Raw genomic sequence first — 21,052 nt, 5'->3', positions numbered from 1 at the left:
TTTTTTTTTCTGTTTTTCAAAAAAAATTTTAAAAAAGACATTCACTCAGGTAGTAACAAGTTACCTTGTCATCGACATAGGGTAAACTACACATTCCTTTTCAATCTACAATCCACTTCCGAAGCAACAATGTTGCAGCTGATGAATTACCCATCCCGTGCAGCCAAACCTTATGAGAAGCCCACATCCAGAGTCTCTGCTCACCTTTTTCACAGGTCAATGACTCTGAAATGGGAGGTGTCCAGGAGTCTCCCTCGCATCTGTATCTTGATGGCCCAACAACAACAAAGCCTTTGGGACATGCCAGCTCAATGGATTCACCAATCTGATACACTCTTTGAAGTGGGGAGATTGTCAGGACATCCTGAACCATTGGCTTGAGGCACTCGATCCCTGCAGGAAGAGTAATATCTCAGATGTGCTCAGCGAAGCAGAAGAATCACCAAGTATAGGCAGACGATAGGTGACCAAAGAGGTAATACTAGCGAGCTTTACTGTGTTCGGCTGTGGTACCTCCTTTTCATCAATGAAATTTGGACCCCCCCAACTCTCAGAAACACCACTAAAAACCCCTTTGTCCTACAGCTGAGCTCTTTGCTGAGTAATTAGTCCCAGACACCTCCGACTTCTGTTACAGTTTTTGAATAATTTTCTTTCAAGAAATTTTTAATTTGCTCTTATAGCTCTTGAGTTTTTCTTTCTCTCTAAAGATCTGTTTCTTTTTACTTTGTGTAGAGGTGCGTTTGCATGCGTGAGTGTTTGTGTGTGTGTGTGTGTGTGTGTGTGTGTGTGCACCACATGCATGCTTGATGCCATGACTAAGAAGTGAGAAGAGGGCACCAGATACCTGTATGTACAGACAGATGGTTGTGAGCGGCCATGGGGTTCTTGGAAACCAATGGGAATCCTCTGCATGAGTAGCAAGTTCTCTTACCTTCCCTAATATCCCACCATTTTTCTTATTGTATTTTCTTAAGGTGAATTACAACACGGTTGAGTGGCAGGAGCAGGACATTTTAATTGACACTGATCTCAACTCTAGGTAAGTGGTCCCATGAGGTGTTTGAGGTCCCTTCTTGAGTCTTATTTGAATCTCAGTCTCTACCTACAGCACGGGTGGCCACAGGAAACACGTTATTTAGTCTTTTCCAGTAAAGGATGTGATTGTACCACCGCCCTAAGAATAGGGATTTAGAGACAATGGCAACTCATACAAGACCCCAGATCGGAGTATTATCTCTTTGGGATTTATACATTTGTTTCAGTTTTTACATGACCTCAGGCAGATTCCTGTGGTTAGATAAGTTTTCTGGGTCCATGCATTTCGTCTGTAGAGGTGTACTTCACAGCACTATGTGCGTGAGGCTAATAGGCAAGGGCAGGAGAGCTGAAGTCTGGTGTTTTGAAATAGCACTTTAGCAACAGAGCTCCATTTACTGCTTCACTAAGTCTTTTTACCACAGTAACTGAAGAACAGTAAAATGAACTGATTTTGCTCTATTTGTATAGGACCCTTTCACTCTGCCGGGGAGTCGTGCAAATGCTTGCCCCTTTCTCACGTTGGCATTCAACATCTCCTTGCCTCCAGGTTCTGTCTGGCAAGCATCTGAAGTACTGGTATCCAACAGCATTGAAGCCAGTAAGACATGAAATTTCAACCTCCTCCCCAACGGAGTACAGCTTCTTTTCATTCTAGATTTAAAACAGAAAGCAGAAATTAGGAATGCGACCAGGTGTCCATCTCTGAATATCTTAGGGCCTTCCTGGATTCTGCCCATTTCATACTCTTGGGATTTACACACTCACATTGTCTTCTTAAGAGTCTACTTCTAAACACAGCCAAAACATTGTTTTTTTCATTCCTCCTCTTCATCAACATCTTTTTTTCACAGATAACTTTCAGCTGTTCATTCTCTGAGTTGTTTTTTTTCTCATAAAAAACCTGCTCCTTTGGGACATGATGGTACATGCCTTTAATCCAGCACTTGAGAGGCAGAGGTACTAGATCTCTGTGAGTTTACATCCAGGCAGGACTCCTTAGTGGGGCTGGTGTGCAGGCCTTAGAGGCTATAGCCCAGTTGCGCTTTCTGCCTGAGCTCTGTGTGTGTCCTGGGTCTGTGCAGATGTGAGCAACTCTCCTCATGCTCCTGCCACCATGGACAACAACAAAAATAAACATGAAAAACCTTGCTTTGGGGTGGGGATTAGTCAGGAGAGTGCTTGTTGTGGCAGTGCGGGGACCTGAGTTTGGATCTTCAACACCCATGTGAAACCCAGATGGGGTGACCCATATCTATCACTCTAGCATCGGTGGTGGGTAGAGACGGGAGAGGGTCTCTGGAGCTTGTTGGTGACCAAGCCTAGCCAACTGATGAGCTGCTGACTGAGTGGGAGATCTTCTCTCAAAAATAATAAAGTGGAAAGCAGTAGCGAAGGGCACTTAAAGTTGACCTCTCCCCTCTATGCACACTGATATATATGAACACACAAACATGCACTCAGACATACAAAACACACACACACTGAGCCAAACAGAACTGTATATGTGATGTCTTCTGTTATGGTTTAAATATGAAATATTCCCTGCAGGTACGGATGTTTGAACACTTGGCCCTTGGGTGGCGATGCTGTTACAGGAGGTTCTGAAACCTTAAAGAAGTTGAGTCCAGTGGAAGGCAGTGTATCCCCGGGGTTCAGCCTTATTGATTATAGCAAGTTCACACTTTCTACCTGAGTTCTGTGTGTTTCCCAGTCTGTGAGGAGGTGGGCAAGCTTCTTCATGCTCTTTTCACCATGGACAGAAGCCTCCAGCTGGTTTCTATGGCAAACTAACATGGCTGCTGGGATTAAAGGTGTGTGTCCCCACTGTCTGGTCTGTAAGACTGACCAGGGCAGCTGTTTTACTCTCTGATCTTCAGGCAAGCTTTATTTATTAAAACACAAATGAAATATCACTATACCCTGGCTGTTGCCTATCCAGTCACAACTTTCCTCTCTGAAACTGTGAACAAAAATATATTTTTCCTCCCCTAGTTACTTCTGTCATGTAACCTTTCAAAAATTTAAACATTTTCATGTTTCTCCATATACATGTTTCCTTGACGTGTGTCATAGCAATGAGAAAAGTGACAAATACCTAGTGTTGCTAGGATAGAAAATGCTTCTGCTCTCAGTGCTATAGCTATACACGGCATGATCAATGTACAACTAAAAGCATGTGCCATGTTTTTTAGATGAATGGACTGGAAATCAGTTAACAACTGCTCATTTCCTAACAACTGATCAGTCATTACATTTTCCCCAGATAATGGATAAAGTGTTGCCTTATGCGGGTTCCCTAAACATTTCAAGATAAAAATGGGCCTTGCACTTCTTAATTTGAATTGTTAGTTTAAACTAACCTGTGCTACAGTCCTCACCTCTTGCCATATTTTTATCCATGCATTTCTCCCGAAATTAATTATTGCTTTGAACTTGTCTCCATTTCTCTAATGAAGTAATGGCTTATAAAAATATGTTGTAATTATTGAACTTATTTCTGAAACCCAACTGTTTGCAAAACAACTTTTTTTTTGTTTGTTTGCTTGATTTTGGTTTTTTTTGAAACAGGGTCTCACTAAGTAGCCCTGACTAGCCTGTAACTCATTATGTAGACCAAGCAGGCTTCGAACTTATATAGATCCACTTGCCTTTGCTTCCTGAGTGGTGGAATTAAAGATATGAGTCACCGCACCAGGTTTAAAAAAAACTCTTTCTCTAATACATATATTGTTCTAGTCTGTGGGACTTGGTTACAGCAGCAGGGAATAGAGTAAGAGACATAATCCAATTTTATAAGAGGATCCATAAGCATAATGAATTCCTCTTTAAAGCCTCAGTGAATTTTTAAAATTAAATAACAATAATTTAACAGCTCTTGCATGCAGCTGGTATAAATATGTTAAACATTATTTCGGCAGCTGGGTTTGACAATATATAATTTTGACATCTATGTTCTAAAGCAGGAACAGGAAAATGTTGTTCTGTAAAGGGTGTGTATCAGTCAGCTGTTGGTCATAGGGCATCTGTCATAACTATTCATGTTTTCTAGTACTGCCTGGAAGCAGTCAAATGCAATATCTAAGTAAATAAGTATGGCCATGTTGTCAAATTTAATTTTTTAAGGTAACAAACTAGATCGAGCCTCTAGGCTGTAGTTTGCTGACACCTGTTCTAAAGGATTGGTCTCCGTCGTATGGTTCCAGTCTAGAAGCATTAACATGATATGGGAGTTTGTGGATATTGGTGCTTTGGTACCTGTGATGGTTTGAAAGAAAATGTCCCCCCATAGTCTCACAGGAAGTGGTCCTATTAAGAGGTGTGGCTTTGTTGAAATTGGTGGGGCTTTGTTGGAGGAAGTGTGTCACTAGGAGGGTGGGTTTTGAGGCCTCAGAAGCTCAAGCTAGGCCTAATGGCTCACAATTTACTTACTTCCTGCTGCCTACCAATCGGGATGTAGAACTCTCAGCAGCTTCTCTAGTGCTGTGTGTGCCTGCCTGCTGCCATGCTTCCTGCCATAACAATACGGGTCTAAACCTCTGGAACTGCAAGCCAGCTCACCATTAAATGCTTTCCTTTATACGAGTTGCCATGGCCATCGCGTCTCTTCACAGCAATAGAAATCCTAAGTAAGACAGGGTCTTATTTGAGAGCTAGTGAACCAGAAACCATGGGAGAGGAAGTGGCTGCTCTGTGTTTTATGCCCTCCTCTGCATTGGTGAGACACAGACCTCTGCCCTGGAATAAAGCTGGATTGCAATTACCTCCTTCCAAAATTCCTCCTCTTAAGGCCACTAGGCACAGCACATTAGAATATACAATGCAGGCGATGGGCCCTTGATATCTCTGACAGTGTTTTTAGGCACAGTACATTAGAATACACAATGCGGGCAGTGGGCCCTTGATATGAGAGTGTTTTTAGAGATCTGAATGTTACTGAATTCTGGTAATAAGTATACTACTGGCAAAAGATCAATTTAAAAGTTTTATTCAGTTTAAAAATGTAAAATGGATAAAGTATGCTTTTTGTGACCAATCTGAAGATTTTGCACACACACACACACACACACACACACACATACACACACACGTTGGAAGATTTATATCTAAAGTCACAGACTTGTGTGACAATGAGTGTTCAGCTCTTTAAAAAAAAGCATGGAAACATATTGTGGTTTGATAAAAACATGAAAATTAAAATGCTATTGGGCAGGTCAGTGGTGGCACACATCTTTAGTCCCAGCACTTGGGAGACAAAGGTGGTTGGATCTACATGAATTTGAGGCTAACCAGGTCTACAGAGTGAGTCAGGACTATACAGAGAAACCCTGACTCGGAACCAGCCTCCCTGTCTTGGAATCTGCGCCCCTCCTCCCGTGTGTGTGTGTGTGTGTGTGTGTGTGTGTGTGTGTGTGTGTGTGTGTGTATAGTCTTGTACTGACTGCTCAAGGGTTCTACAGATCTCTAACCTAAAAAGACAATACAGACTCAATACCTGCAGCGCTTCTATTCAGATCTCCTTTATCTCTCAGAGAATCTGCCTGAGATGACGGGTGTTAGTTTTCTCAGATGTAGAAGTCAACAGACGGGTCTCAGTTGCAGACTGTTGGAGCCATCCAAACCTACCCTGTCCTTTTTCTACTCACACAGTCTACTGCCTTCTTATGACCTGAGTGGTACGGACAACATCACCTGGCTCTTCCCTGACTAACAAGCAGGCATGAAGATACCTCCAGGGACATCACGACAATAGGGTGTTCCAGCATTATCTTGGCTATCTCTTTGTACTTTTGAGACAACATATTCTTAAAGTAGGAAAATAATAATTCTACTGAAAAGAAAACTCATACATTTCAAGTTCTCCTTTTGAACCTCAAGCCAAAAGTTACGGTTAGGATACTTACCCAGATAAATCCATTTTCAGGGAGAGCTGGTGGAGGACACCCAGTATCTGCTTCTCTCTCAGGAAGGTCTACCTCTTTCATGTCTTCATTGTCGCTGATGCATGGTTGCCCACTAAAAGGGAAAAATAAATGTGTGTGTGTGCACATACACAGGCATGCATATATTAAAGCAATATATAAATATATGTTGATATATTTATAATATTCAGATACTGACTAAATAGAGAGGACTCCCTGCTTAGTGAACTAAGGGTAGCAGCAGATTTGGCACTTCACTCGTCCATTGCGTAGGCACACCTAAAATTCCAAGTGATTTTTTATTAACAGTAGCAGACGCTAACCAGTGATCCTGGTTCCCGGGCACCCAGCCTTACACGTTTTCCATTATGGAGAATGTGCAGTCTTCCTCTTGCTGCTGCTCGCCTTGGCAATGTTGCCCTCCTCGCTGGGGGGCAGGGTTATTACACTCCCGGGTTCTCGATCTCTTGTAAACAGCATTGCACGTGCTCCAGGAAGACCAGCAGCTCCAGTTTCCATCCACTGCGTCTGGAACAGAGGAAGACCCATTGCCACCCTACTGTGAAAAGTTTGGGCTTTGAAACGAGACGGCCTAGTTTCCACACATCTGTCTGTGACAGGCTTTGTGGGATGCTACAGCTTTATAATGAGGATTGCAAAAAGTAGCTCATGGAAGGGGTCTGATACATTGTTTGATTACTTTTCTATAGGTGGACGTTTCCTGTTCTGATTGCCTGGTCCCAAATAACCACTCTGAGTCTTAATATTGATGATAAGTGCCCAGTCAATATCTCAGTCTTACCTTTATAAGTATTAGAACATGTCCTCACTCCTAGGTCTTTCCCTCTTCTGAAGAAAATCTGAGTTAATGTATTTAGCCATGTATGAAAACCTTGCTTGTGACCTAATTTATTCCTTTATGAACATCCTGCTTATACATTATAATACACATAATAATATAATTCTCCAGGAACAGTATGTGGTGGTTTGAATGGTAAATGCACTCCATAGTTTCTGACGTTTGAATATTTGATCCCTAGTTGCTATCCCTGTTTTGGGAAGGCTGAGGAGGTGTAGCCTTGCTGGAGAAAATGTTTTGTTGGGGTTGGATTTTGAAGTTTCAAAAGCTGTGTACTGTTTCCTGTGTTCTCTCTCCCCTTTCTGTTTGTGGTTCTAGATGTAAGGTCTCAGCTCTTGCTCTAGAGACCCGCCACCCAATCCTGCCAGTGCTCCCCAACATCCTAACCCTCCGGAACTGTACACCCCAGATACACCCTTTCTTCTACCAGCTGTCTTGTTCATGGCATTTTGTCACAATGGTAAAAGAGAAACAAAGATACCATATCATGTATTAATTTTTATGATGTCTTGTAAGCAGTATACTATGAATTCTTTATAATGTTTAAACACACACACATAACCTTCAAGTAATAGTAGAATTAGCCTCATCTTATGGATGAGGACGTTGTAGCTTGGACAGGTTACATAAATTTCCCAGTGTCATGCAGCTCATAGGTTACAGCAGAGCCCAGTGTTGTTTACCTTTTTGGAAGCTTGTTTATAAGGTGGAGGCTTCTAGTGAGTTTTATTTTACGTAAATTTGCCAGCCTATAATATATTTCTGAGTGGGAAAGGCACCGACCTCACAATCAATCCCTGACACTCACCAGACTTGTAATCCGGAGATCGCTTCTCACAGTTCTCCCCGTAGGTGCCACTCTGGCACACACACAAACATTCTGTGCCTGAGAGCCTGGGGCGGCCATTATTAGGACATGGCGCACACTGGCAAGGGTCAAACTTGGCTGCATATTCTTGAAATGCTTTCCTGAGGTTGTTCCTTTTCGTCACTGCACATGGGATGTTTCTGACCAAGTCGGTGATGGGGGCAAGCTAAGAACACACAACAGAGAGAGATGGAGTCACTACCACATGGACATTATTTTGCCACCACTATCTAGCTCTCTTTGAATCAGTGCTTACCAGTAAACTTCCCACTTCCAAGGGATTTTTAGCGGATCTAGTATAGATATTTGTCTATTGAGCCAGGAGAGTAAAAGCCCAGTGCCCAAGGGCAGGTGCAAATTGTGTAGAATTAACCATCCCTGAAGGAAACCACATGTTGCTTATTTGGGCTCATGTCATGTTACTTATTAAGCATCAAACCTAAGCAGCTGAAGTGCTGAGATAGGGCACCAAGAATGACTGATGCTCATTTGGGCTCAGTTGTTACCTCATTAACTTTGATTCAGGGAGATCAGGAGAGGACCAGGAGGATGTTCATTGCTGGCTAAGGATGGACACTGGCTTTTGTTGGAGTCAGTTGAGAAAATGCACCATTGGGTGGGAAAGGAGAGGTGAACTTGCCATTCACATGAATGGGAGGATTATAGTAACAACACAGGTAATGGCAACAAAAAAATGTGCTTACTCTATAACCTTTTCTAATTGCCCAAAGAAACAACCATCTAGTATAGTGCTGACTTTGTTCCTACCATAAATCTGTGGAGCGCATGTGTTTTTTTTTCTGCATCATGTAAATGATCCCATGTTTATAATGATTCAACTGTTCTATCTCTATTTAAGTGAACCAGCATAATAGCTTTGGGGAGCCTTTTAGAAGGTAGTTATGCCATAGGCAAATCTGACTCTACATGACAATATCATGCAAAGTATCCCATGAACAACAAAACTCATTTTTTTTTTTGGTCTAATCACAACAAACACAAGACTGGAAAGTCAAATTGATGATGATGGGAACTGGAAATTGAATGGATCTAAAATTCTCTTAATGTGTTCACAAAATAGAGTCACACACAAAACAAATTACAAAAATGGAAATCACTGTTTCACAGGGAGAAAAAGCGCGCTACTCCAGGGCAAGTGTGAGCAATCTTATTCACTAATTCCCCTTCTCAGTATGTCATGCACAGCTACAATTTTAAATACGGTGCTAGAATGCTCATTTAAAAGTTAAAAGCAATAGATGTGCCATTTAACATTTTTTTTTTTTAAAAATTTTCATCGTGCCTGTCTGTTAAAAACAGGCATTTTTTCCGATACATATTTGTTTATCATCTGAAAAGGAAAGAAAGAGAATTGTGTGGCATGCAGCCCAGAGTGTGGGGGGGAACTACTGTACCCCCTTACCTTTAATATTCTTAGTCTCACCTCAAAATCAATCACAGCGGGGTTTTCCTTCACTGATTCTAACCACTCAGAGTAGACTTCCGCCTTGGGACCAAAGCTCCCTTTCTCCCATGCCAAGGCTGCTGCTTCCCGACTCCTCCCACCCTGGACCAGGGATATGGATTTTTCTGCTCCCTGCAAGAAGGAACCTGCAAGATAGTCAAGGAAATGATCCATGCAAGTGTATTGCAAATTCATACTTTAAAGACAAGCCAGGTAGTGCCAATGAGTAAGTTCAGAGAGAGAATAAAGAATACCCTTATCCCTACAGGGGGCCAATAATACCAATTACATTAACAGTGCCAGTGGTGCCATTAGTCAGCAGAGGGCACACTCCAGGCTCGTCATACTTGTTATCTTACACAATTCTCTCAACAGTCCTAAGTAGATACTGTGTCACTGCAGATACTGAAGCTGCAAGCAATATGTTTGAAAAACACGTAGTTAGCAACAGGTAGCTGTGGGAAGGAAATTCACCCTATTCTCCAAATTGTTTTGCTCCTGACTATTTGAAGCCAACTTTCCATGTTTGGATTTATAGTCCTCTAAGTTTGGGATCCATGGAATGACATAAGTCGTGTTCTTTTGCTGACTGTTTGAAACTTTCAAACCCAGGTTAAAAAAAAAATAAGCGATAGTATGTCTTTAAATTTACAACCTCAGATATGAATAGGAGACAAAACTGAGCAGAATCACTGGGTGAGAATCAGCTCCATCCCTCGGTACTAACTCTAAACTTTTGGTAAGGCTTAACCACGCCATTACTGTTCAGAAAGTCTCAAGTGAGGTGGTGTCAAACAGGAGAAGTACTCTTGCATGAAGAAAGAAATCTCATTATTTTCAAAGGGAGGACATAAGAAATACTTAGATGCTTTGTATTTATTTCCGTAGAACAGCAGGGTAGGGGAGAGAGGATAAAACAGTATGTTTATCAACCTTATGTTGATGTTTATTGATGGATAGGACAGTAACTTGTCATGTAGTTAATATTCGGATTGATGCCATATATTTTACAAACAGATTGCAGTAGATGTTATATATGCTGGGTGTGGGGTCTTAAGAAGGGAAAATCATTAATATAATACTATTAACTGATTTTAACAGAATTCAGAATTCAATTTCCTTATCCCTAGGATCCTCTGCTCGCTAGGCAAGCATTCTACCACCAGGTTATATTCCTATCAACCTTTTACTATATGTCACATGGTCAACTACAGCATCAAACTGGCTGACACAAACTTAATGTTTAACATAGGGTGGATTTTGTTCTCACATAATGGGGATTCTCAAGATACACACACACACAAAATAAATACTATAATAATTTCCACTTTATGTGTGAGAAATCCTATACAAGGAAAGATTAAGCTCTTGACGTTGGTCACATAGTGAATCCACGTTGGGGACAAAATTAGAATTTGGTCAGTGAGCTCTGCAAGGGTGAAAGTTATTCAATGTCTCAGGATGCCACAGCTAAAAAAGCATCCTTTTGACTTCTCTGATTTTATTTTTTAATTCCCTCATTGCTCTGTTGTCTTGCAGAAAGTAAGGCCCAATACTAAGTCTATGAATTTTTTGGTAATGTTTGTCTTTGTTTATTTGGGGTGGGAGAAGCACAGCTTACTGGAAATGCAGAATCTCTTTATACTTTCAAGAACTCAGAAAAAAAATCTTTAACCTTGTTACAGTTTTCAAGTGTAAATGTGTACATTTACACAGTGGAGTGTTACTCATTGGTAAAAAAAAAAACAACGACATCGTGAAATTTGCATGCAAATGGATGGAACTGGAAAAAAAATCATCCTGAGTGAGGTAAACAAGACCCAGATAGACAAACGTGGTATGTACTCACTCTTACGTGGATATTATGTAAAACAAAGGATAACCAGCCTATAGTCAACAATCCCGGAGAAGCTAGGAAACAAAGAGAACCCTAAGAAAGACATATGTGGATCCCTCTGGGAAGGAGAAACAGACAAGACCTCCTGAGAAAAATTGGGAGTGGATGTGTGGGAGAGAAGGGAGGATGAAGGGGAGGTGGAGGGGAGAGGGGAGGGAAGAGGAGAACATGAGGGAACAGGATGCTAAAGAACGGGGAAGGACAGAGAGGGAAAGAAAGGAAAGAGATATCTTGAATAAAGGGAGCCATTAAGGGGCTAGCAAGAAACAGGGCACTAAGGAAATTCCCAGGAATCCTCAAGGATGACCCCAGCTAAGACTTTAAGCAACAGTGGAGAGGATGCCTAAATTGGTCTTCCCAGTAATCAAATTGATGACTACCTTAATGGTCAACATAGAACCTTCATCCAGCAATTGATGGAAGCAGATGCAGAGATCCTCAGCAAAGCCCTGGGCCGAGCTTTCCAGAGACTAGTCCAAGAGAGGGAGGAGTGATAATATGAACAAAGGGGTCAAGACCATGATGGTGATACCCACAGAAACAACTGCCGAAGCCTCACAACTATCTCCATTCAGTGGGCCTAGTTTGGACCTGGGCAGTTTGTGGAGCCACTGGCAGTGGGACCAGGATTTATCCTTAGTACTTGAACTGGCATCTTGGAGCCCATTATCTTTGGAGAGACACCTTGTTCAGCCGAGACATAGAAGGCCTTGGTCCTGCTTCGAAGTGATGTGTCAGACCTTGTTGACTCCCCACAGGAAGCCTTACCCTTTCTGAGGAGTGGATGGCGGAGTGGGGTGGGGGAGAGTGGCCCAGGAAGAGGAGAGAGGGTGGGAAAGGGGGATAGCTATGTAAAATGATAAAAGGTTGTATGTTAGGAATTTTGCATCAAAAAAGAAAAAGAACTCAGAAAAAAAAAACTTTAACCTTGTCACAGTCTTCAAGATTAAAGATGGGATGTGCTTACCCCCATCACATATAGGCATCATCTTGATTGTAAGTGGGTTAGTATGAGTCTTTACTAGGATTGCATCCAAATATTTTAACTGGGCATGCAAGTACTGCTGAATTTCGACCAAAGCTATTTTCAGAAGTCATCTTTATATTACAAACTTACGCTTAAGTCAAATTGACGTGTTTATTATTAGTTTGTGTATATTCATTCTCTGTCTCTCTGTGCTTTCATTCCCTGATCTACAAATTGGAGGTCCTAATGAGATCTATCTCACAGGCCAGCCATAGGGATTAGACACTGGGAAAGATCAGTTCACACGTACCAGAAAATTGGGCCTGGGATATAGTACGGACTTGATCAATGTTGATTCCTAACTCTTCTTCCCTTCCTTTCCTCCTGCATTCTCTTTCTTTCTGCCCTTCATGTGTTTACCAAAGTGTTCTATTAAGCATTTGCAGTGCCCTACGTACAGAGAACATAGAGACTATGACAACATTTTAGGTTTTCTTAAGAGGTAGTGAAGAAAATAAGAAGTTACAACGCAGTATGCTGAATGCTGTCATATGAATAGCTTGCCGAGTGAACCAATAGGAAGGCACCTGACCCTAATTATAATGATGCAGGGAGGAGCTGGGAAAGGCATCCTAGACTGCCTATCAAAAATTACAATTTCAAGATTTGGTGACCTCAAAATAGAAATCACATTGTTAGCATAGTAAACACTTAAATTCAGAAACGCTCCTCATTGCCTTTTCCCAGTATTTTCACACACTAAATGATTCTGCTCTCATCGCCTCACTGGGGCCAGTGTCTTCCACCTTGAGTTCTATACATACTCGCTGGGTTAAACTCCTGAAAATGATTACTTTGCTTGTGTTCCTAAACTCCATTCTCCCCCTTCCTGTCCCATTTCAAGCTGCCTCATGGGCTTTGCATATGAACAGCCCGGGGTAGAGAAGAGAGAAAAGAGAGGCAAACCTTTTCTTTTGAACTCTCAAGTGCACTTTTCTAAATCCGGTGGGTAATCATAGACTGAAAGGCCATAATTTTTACTGTGTAGGACCAGTCTCCTGAGAGATAAAAGTAATTGTCCAGCTCTTAATGTCTGAATTTAAATATCAAAAGCCCAAGCCTCCTGTGACTCAGAAGAGGAAATTAAAATATTAATTATAAAATGAAAAAAAAATACTCAATGACTTGGGCCATTTTCCTTCCAAAAAGAGAAAAAGGTTTTGAGCAGCAGGATGAATGGGGATTTAGATTTGATAAATTCCACAGTGGAAAATGAGGGTTTTATTACTTTGAGCTGAGTTTTGCAGGGCTTGCTGGTGTAAGAGAAATTAGATAGAAAAAAAAAACTTGTATCTAATATGTTTCTAGTACTGACATATAAATGGATATTTTTAACTAACATGGCACACAGGTTAGTGCTGATTAAAATAACAATTAAAACTGTCTATTAATTATTACAGTAAAACCACTTGCATTTGTTTTTCATCTTTATTCCTCATGAGACTGCAAAGTTCAGATCTGGGAGTTTCTGCGATTGTACTTCTGTGTGTTTGGAGCAGAATGAGTAGCAATCAATCAAGGAAGATGAAGAATTTCATATAAAGTAGAAGTTATTTATAGTTCTAAGGCATAGGAGAGAACGCGAGTTGTTTAGATGATTGGAAACGTTTAGCTCGCAGAGAAAGAGGCAAAGTCTTAGCCTCAAGGCCAGGTGAGCCCATGGCACCCTTGCCTCTGGTTTAAAAATGCTCTCGGGCCTATTCTGCTCTTCCTTTTGGGTTAAGGTCTTTATGGCCTTTTAAGGCTACATTTCTTTTCAGCCAGTTCAGTTTGATTTATTTCAGAACTATGACTGGATGGGGACACAGGCTTCATTCCTTGTGACAGCCTCTTGGGAGAATGTTCTGAAAAATGCGTCTAACTCTCCTTACACCCCTCTGGAAAAGAAAAAGCAGCCATTTGCTTTCTCCCCGAGTTCTACAGAGAGGGAATGACCTTTGTAGCTCAAACCCCAATTAAGGTTGATATAGAAAGAATTTTGGCTTCCTTTGTATTTTCTCTCCCTCTAACTTGTTCCTCATACAATGACACGGCTCACTGTTGAAGGTCACTCGAGTCTCTGTTATCTTGGACAACTCTTATTAGAATGTAGGATGCTGTATAATTCTCAGACAATAACTGTGAGACGAAGACACTAATAAGAAAAAGCCTTTAAAAATCCAGTAGCCACAAAGTCTGTCTAAGTCCTACAGCAACAACAACATAACCTTTTGGTTTGTATTCAATCCAATCCCCTTTAAATAGTTATCCTTATAGCCACAGAGAAACCTGACTGTCATCCCTCATCCAAGAAGCTTCCTTTTGCAATGGACAGAGGCTATTAGGTAGATCTACAATTGGCCAAAAAAGAAGAGAGTAAATGGACATGGGTGACCAGTTCCAACTAGTACATCTAATGTAATCCTGTACTAGGGCTGAGGGGATACTGTGGAAGATGGGCCAGAAAGGTTGTAAAAGCCGGAGACTGAGATTCACTGCCGCTGTATAGCATGTCCTAGATGTCAGGGAAGTTGGACCCATAAAATCTCAGTATGGTTGCTGAAACAAGACCTTATAACGACTATATTTGTCAACATGCCAGGTGGCTGGGAGATTTCACAAGGTTCCACCTCTAGATGAAGAACTACAGGCAATAATCAGTGGCTGCTGAGAGTGGAGAATGTTTTCTTTAGGGATGAGCATCCTCCTATGTTATACAATCCCAAGTAGTTAGCACTAAAGGTATGTCTCTATGAGCAACACTATATGGACTCAGTAGGTTTTATGTAGATACACACATGCACAAATAAACATATATGTGTGTAAATATGTATTAACAGTTATAGAAGAAGAGATCATAGATATGAGAGAGAATAGAAGAGCGGCATGAGAGGAGTTGGAGGGGGTATAAAAAGGAGTTGAAATATTGTAAATAAAATACGCATGTATGAAATTCTAAAAAAAACCCAAAGAATTAAAACAAAACAGAACTTTATAGTTTAACTAAATGAACAGATGATTTAATTTGTTTCATTATGTCACAAATGTAATCTAGATACCCCAACAAGGAATCAGATCAAACAAACCAGAACATAGTTCACCTTGGCAATGAGAATTAATCATGATCAAACCACTAATGATGAATCAATAATGATTTCAGAAAAATTCAGATATAAGAGTAGAAATAGCCAGAATCAAAATAAGTATTCTAATCTGTATTTTTCCCACTCAGGAAGTTGAAACAGCAAGGTAATGAGTTAGAGGATAGCTTGAGCTTCATAGTAAGACCCTCTCTCAAAGCCAAAAACAAGAATGGAATCTTTTGTGACAGTCGTTCAAAAAAGAACTAAAGCCAAGAGGTTTTTGGGAAAACGGTTTTCACATGTGGTTACCCGACACTAACTGAGTGCCTTCAATCTTGGCTCCTATTTGTAGTCTGTTTATAATATTTGTTTCAGGCATAGAGGTGTTTAAACTGTTCACATTAAGTTATAAGTGTGTGTGTGTGTTCCCACGTGCCCAAGTATGCTGGAGGATTACCTCACTGTTAAGGAGCTGTGGGGACAATCAGCCAGTTTGCACAGTGTCATAATGCCATCTATTATTATACATTAAGGATCTTGTAAAGATGAGATAATGGGAGTTAATGAGGTACAAGACCACAAGGGGAACTTTTATATTTGGTGCCATTAGAGATGCTTCTGTAAGATGGAATGTTATAAAAAGGAATCAGTACACACGTGCTTTTAATATTACACTGTTAATGATTGGTGTGTTCTGAGTTAAGCTCCCCGCCCTACCTTTCAGCCCAGATACCCCTGCTGGAATCCTTGCCTCACTCAGGCACATAGTAATTAAGCTCAGTGTTCCAAGAAGGGCCTGAGCCCAGACGTTCAGAGAATAAGGGACTGGTGCAAGGAATGATAAGAGCAGACATGCATGACACGTCTCAGAAATGTGGCTGGCATGACCAGAAGGGTGGGACTAACTCTGGCATGGGGGACAGTTTTTGTGCTTGCCGAATCCATTTCCCTTATGCTTATAAACTCTGCTGGTCAGAGACATAAGGTATTTTCCAAAATATGCTAGTCTTTTGCCTTTTTAGATCTCAAGTATGAATAAACCAAATTTTAAAGATTCAGCCCCTGTTTCTGCAGGTGTACCTTTGTGGTGGCAGGTGGCAAGAATTCCAGCATTCTCATAACGCGTCTATGATTTTAATGGTTGGTTACCCACCTATCTTTGCTTTCTAAGTTTCTTAGTGGGGATGTCTGGTTTATACTCATGTTTACTTTTCAATGCCTGATAAGAACTCTGATAAAGAGCTTTATCTGTGGGAAAATTCAGTATACTCTTCATTGAATTGAATAGACTTTGAATAAAAAAAAAAAAACCCCTTCCTTTCTTTTTTTTTTTTTTTTTTTAAGACAGGGGTTTTCTCTGTGTAGTCCTGGAACTTGCTCCGTGAACTCACAGAGATCCTCTTGTGTCTGACTTATGAGTTCTGGGATTCTTTAATCCACCACCACCACCCACTTTCCTTTTCTTTTTTTTAAAGTAGTGCTAATGATATTTTATTTATACCTTCCCTCTTGGCACGTGGTGTTTTGGAGCAGAGAAATAATAGCAATGACATAGTAGTCATGGGTAATACGGTTAAATGATGGGCATCCTGGACAAACGACACACTGGACCAACTTCCAAAAGACTGCTGTTACCTTCATATTTTTCAGACAGCTTATTTGTGACGCACTGGTGTTCCTTGACTGTAGATGTAAAGAAGATAAGAATACGTCTCTTTGTTTCATGCCAGACACACGTTTTGGTTTCTTCTTCTGTCAATCCTGGGAAATGAAATACAAGCAAAACCCCTGAGAATGCACCATTTAGAATTCAGGGAAGAGGACCCTGTGACTCTGGCAACTGTTGGGGCTGGATACTGTCATCAGCTTCTCTTCTGATCTGCTCTAATAGACAGTTTTGCCTTGAAATTCAGCCCTACACATGTCCCAAGGAAATTCCAAATGGAAGAGATTCCATTAATTCCCACTGTCTTCAGCCTTGCTACTGGTCCCAGGCAGCACTCGTGAGGCCACTGTAGCCCATCCCAAGGGGCTCTTGTTGTCTCTCCCAGCCTGTCTTTGGGCCCCAGTACACAATGGATACAAGGACTGTCTTTTCTGTGGTGCACTGCTTCTGGGTAGCCCTGAACATTGAGTCTCTTTTTTGCCACGTGACCCACATTTTGGACTCATTGTTGTCATGTGTGAGTCCCTTCACTTGTGCACTGTCTCAAGAATGACTCTTTGCCACGTGTCCATCACCCACTGCTCATTTTCATATTTATTTGGGCTTTTTTTCCCCATGACTTGGTTACTCCTTTCATCCCTCTTCCTCAAACCTTTTAGTAGAAATTCTAAAGTCCGGACTGGGGAACTTTTCAGACTCTTCATTGGTTGTTTTGTCTTCTTATCTGAATATAAATCTATATTTGATGCCATTTCCCTGATGGGTCGAGGGAAGCAGTACTACCTAATTTCTGTCTTTTCAGGTTGGGAATTGGAATCAACATCTTCCCAAATCCCCAGTATTGATTTCATTGGCTGACTCTCTACTGTCTTATATATCATGTAAGAACTCTGAAGCTTGGAGGCTGAAACCATTCCATTAGAAGGCCTTTATCAATCCCCAACCTTTGTCAATGTCTTATCATCCCTCAGCTATTAAAGCATTTGACACTTGAATACTCAAATCATTTCCACCATAGTGCCCGTGATTATGCCTACTTACATGAGACTCTACCTGTGAGGTCAAGATGGCACAGAGAGATAGATCTAGCATACCTAAAAGCACAGTGGGCACTACTTATTTGAGATAATGTGAAGGAAATTGATACTTTCTGTTTTCTTCCTGGCATTCCAAGACATCTGACTGCACGGGGGATAGGCTGTAATACCAGCGCTTAACCACTTTGAACGCGACAGCTTTCTCAAATTCTGGCACTTACGCTTACAGGTTACAGTGCACAGGGACAAGCATTGTGAGAGCCTGAGGCACACCTCAGATTGGACCTGACGTCAAAGGGAAGGCATGTGTGCACAGATTTTTCAGAGATGTTCATAGACGTGAAGTAGGTCGGCCTTCTTCAGTGTTCTTTTACTTTTTAGGGGTTAAGTCTGACACATTTGAAGGAACATATTATTTGTCAGGAGTGAAAATTAGCTTGAAGCCCTTGTATTTGCATTTTCAACTCTAACCCAGAAGATGGCTATTTCATCCAGTCTTGAGGAATAAATATGTATATCTGGTAACACTTTTTTTAAGTCAAAATTTGAAGCATCTACAGCTTATAATTCTTTTTTCTTATTCCTTCATTCTCTTTTTAAAGCTTATGAATTAGAATTAAATGTATGTGACTAATTAATTATAACACAATGATTTACCCAAGGGCAAAGTTAATTTCATATACTTGACGACCATACGTGAATCCTTAAAGAAATGAAGGATGACTCTGTTTCATGGTGATAACAAGACAGTGAATAAAGAATCAAGGTCTCACTGGTGACTTTCTGTGCATGCTCTTTGGTCCCTATTAGTGGCACACATGTGGTCTTTGCATGTATTGTCTGGGGGAGTCTCCCTGGGGCTCTGGTACCTGACCTGTCTCACCTGATTGTCTTTATGCTGTCGCAAAAGGATGAGTGTTTCTGTAGCACCTCGGTTTTTTTCTGAATGAGCAAGTCAGCAGCTTGAGTCAAAATACTGTGCTTGACGATTTGCTTTATCAAAATACAGTAAAGGCTTAGAAATAATTTAGAAAACATTATTCTGAGAAATACTGAGGTGACTATTTTTTTCTCTTCAAATTCAAAGCAGAAGATGACATCCTCACAAAAGGTCTTTACAATTACCCTCTTGTTCAGAGTATCCCCATGACTTACAGCCCACTCCATATTTGTGAGATTCTTTCACCTTGTGTGCTGAAGTAGTCAACTTTTATTCAAGTTTTTAGCATACTGATGGGAACCTGAACAACAGAGGAATGAGACAGTGGCGGAATGCAAACAAAACACGGTTCAATTAAATTGCATTCTCGTGAAAGGAAAAGTACTGTAGAACACCCAAGCTATTTTAGAAAAAAACGAAAGCCAAGGAGGTGTAGTTGCTGTGGAAGAAAGCCTAACAATACCTTAAATCTACAATCTACTTTTAATCTTATTTCTAGATTAAGAAAGTGAGAAAAAGAAAAGGTTCACTTAGAGAGCAAAATGCAGGAATGCCCACCCTTTGGAGAATTACATTCTTATAGGATTTACTCTGTCCGAGTGTGATTCATTTTTATCATAATTAAGATGGTAATATTACTGTAGCCCAAAAGTTTTCTGCACATAAAAATATTCAGATTATAAGAATATTGAACACAATGTTATTGGATGTATGGGATACAGCCACACAAATATGTATGCTGTAAATACTATATATATATGTACATATATATAAAATGTCTGTGTATATCTAATGTATATGAATATGTATGAAGGTTTAGTTTTAGCTCCCTCTCACACCTCAACCTTTGTTCTTTGGTGTGTCTCTGTCAGTCTCCACCTCTGTTTATAAAGAAAGAGATTGAAGGTGAGAATTTCTAGCTGGAAAGCAAAGCCTGTCACTCTTTTGTTTCGGTTACAGGTCTTTAACTACTGAAGTATTGGGTGGTTGGTTAAAGGTTCACGCTGTTCTTTGACCTAGTCTCTGAGCAGTAAGAACCTTTGCTCTGTATGTCTGACAAGAACACTCATCGAACAGGAAACCTTTGCCTAGGCTCCAACAGCAGTGACAGAATAGTTTCATCTGCAGGCCTGATGAGGTTCAAGGGCTAGGAGCTCCTCTAACTATCTGTGCACAGTCGTGATGTTGGTGCCGTTTTCAGTGGTAGAAAACATCAAGTACATCGTGCAAGCCTTGCTTCAGTAGAAAAAATGACTGAAATGAAATACAATGGGCGGGCACTATGTACAGTACATCACAGTGTAAGTCTTTTGAGATTTTAGACAATATACCAGATCAATTTATAAAACCTCCCCCGAAAACCCTGACTGTTATTTGTTTCATTACCTTTATTGGGAAGCACTTCAACAGGGATGGTTCTGATGGTTCGGAAGGACACAGGGCAGGGCATATCACACATCAATATTTTCTCTATTGATATGTAAGAACAGAGGACTAGCAATAATGATTCCAGGGCTGATCTGTTACTGTATTTTAAAATAAACATCTACATCGTTTTGTATAAAAACATAGTGGCCATTAATTTTTGACTTATTGGGAGGAATTCATGAGTTGTTTTCTGGTAACCATTATTTCCCAATTTTTATCTCAAGGGACACATGAGAGATTAGCAGAAGGGCACTATTTAAAGTTACACAGGTGTCTAAAAACAATGCAACCTAAAATTTTTTATGTATAATAATAATCATAATTAGTATTTGAAGTTTTAGATAATACTCAAGAAACCAACATGCTTGGTGTATGTTGCAGCTTTCTATGTAAACTAAAACATTTAGTCTGTTCCTTAGGGCATAAAATTTAAAGCTTTCTTAAAATAAAGTACTTTGCACTTGTAAATTTCAACAGCAATGAATATTTGGGCCACATTTACTTAGTTTCTTGTCAAGTCCTTAATTATTCTTTTATCTTACACCATTGGTCTTTACTTAAAATCATTAGCAGAATAATTGCTTTTAAATTTGCTGTAAATTGTTGTGATATGTTATTTGCTATAAAATGTTAAAATAAGTAAATTATGCTTTTTTGTGTGTCTTGAGGTAGTAACAATCATCTCCTTTAAGTGACCATGACTAATAGGGCCACACTTCATAACCTCATACATATGAAGTAAAACATAGTTATTTCTTCTTCTTCTTCTTCTTCTTCTTCTTCTTCTTCTTCTTCTTCTTCTTCTTCTTCTTCTTCTTCTTCTTCTTCTTCTTCTTCTTCTTC

At 40.4% G+C, this 21,052-nt stretch overlaps 1 protein-coding gene across 1 annotated transcript in view; it reads right to left on the bottom strand.

Annotated features, from left to right (window-relative positions):
• C6 (complement C6) overlaps nucleotides 1-21,052 on the bottom strand; it is a 65,069-nt gene that overhangs the window by 13,694 nt on the left and 30,323 nt on the right. Inside the window, exons 9-15 of the mRNA XM_005356581.1 lie at nucleotides 16,774-16,899; nucleotides 9,132-9,298; nucleotides 7,628-7,853; nucleotides 6,317-6,488; nucleotides 5,943-6,054; nucleotides 1,560-1,692; nucleotides 205-393 (exon numbers count right to left, since the gene is read on the bottom strand). Coding sequence (XP_005356638.1) covers nucleotides 205-393; nucleotides 1,560-1,692; nucleotides 5,943-6,054; nucleotides 6,317-6,488; nucleotides 7,628-7,853; nucleotides 9,132-9,298; nucleotides 16,774-16,899 — 1,125 coding nt within the window. The remainder of the gene's footprint in view (nucleotides 1-204; nucleotides 394-1,559; nucleotides 1,693-5,942; nucleotides 6,055-6,316; nucleotides 6,489-7,627; nucleotides 7,854-9,131; nucleotides 9,299-16,773; nucleotides 16,900-21,052) is intronic.

This window comes from Microtus ochrogaster, chromosome 19 (assembly GCF_000317375.1).
Source record: "Microtus ochrogaster isolate Prairie Vole_2 chromosome 19, MicOch1.0, whole genome shotgun sequence".
NCBI lineage: Eukaryota > Metazoa > Chordata > Mammalia > Rodentia > Cricetidae > Microtus > Microtus ochrogaster.
Note: the sequence above shows the minus strand (reverse complement) of the source record. Positions and strands in the feature narration are given on the sequence as shown.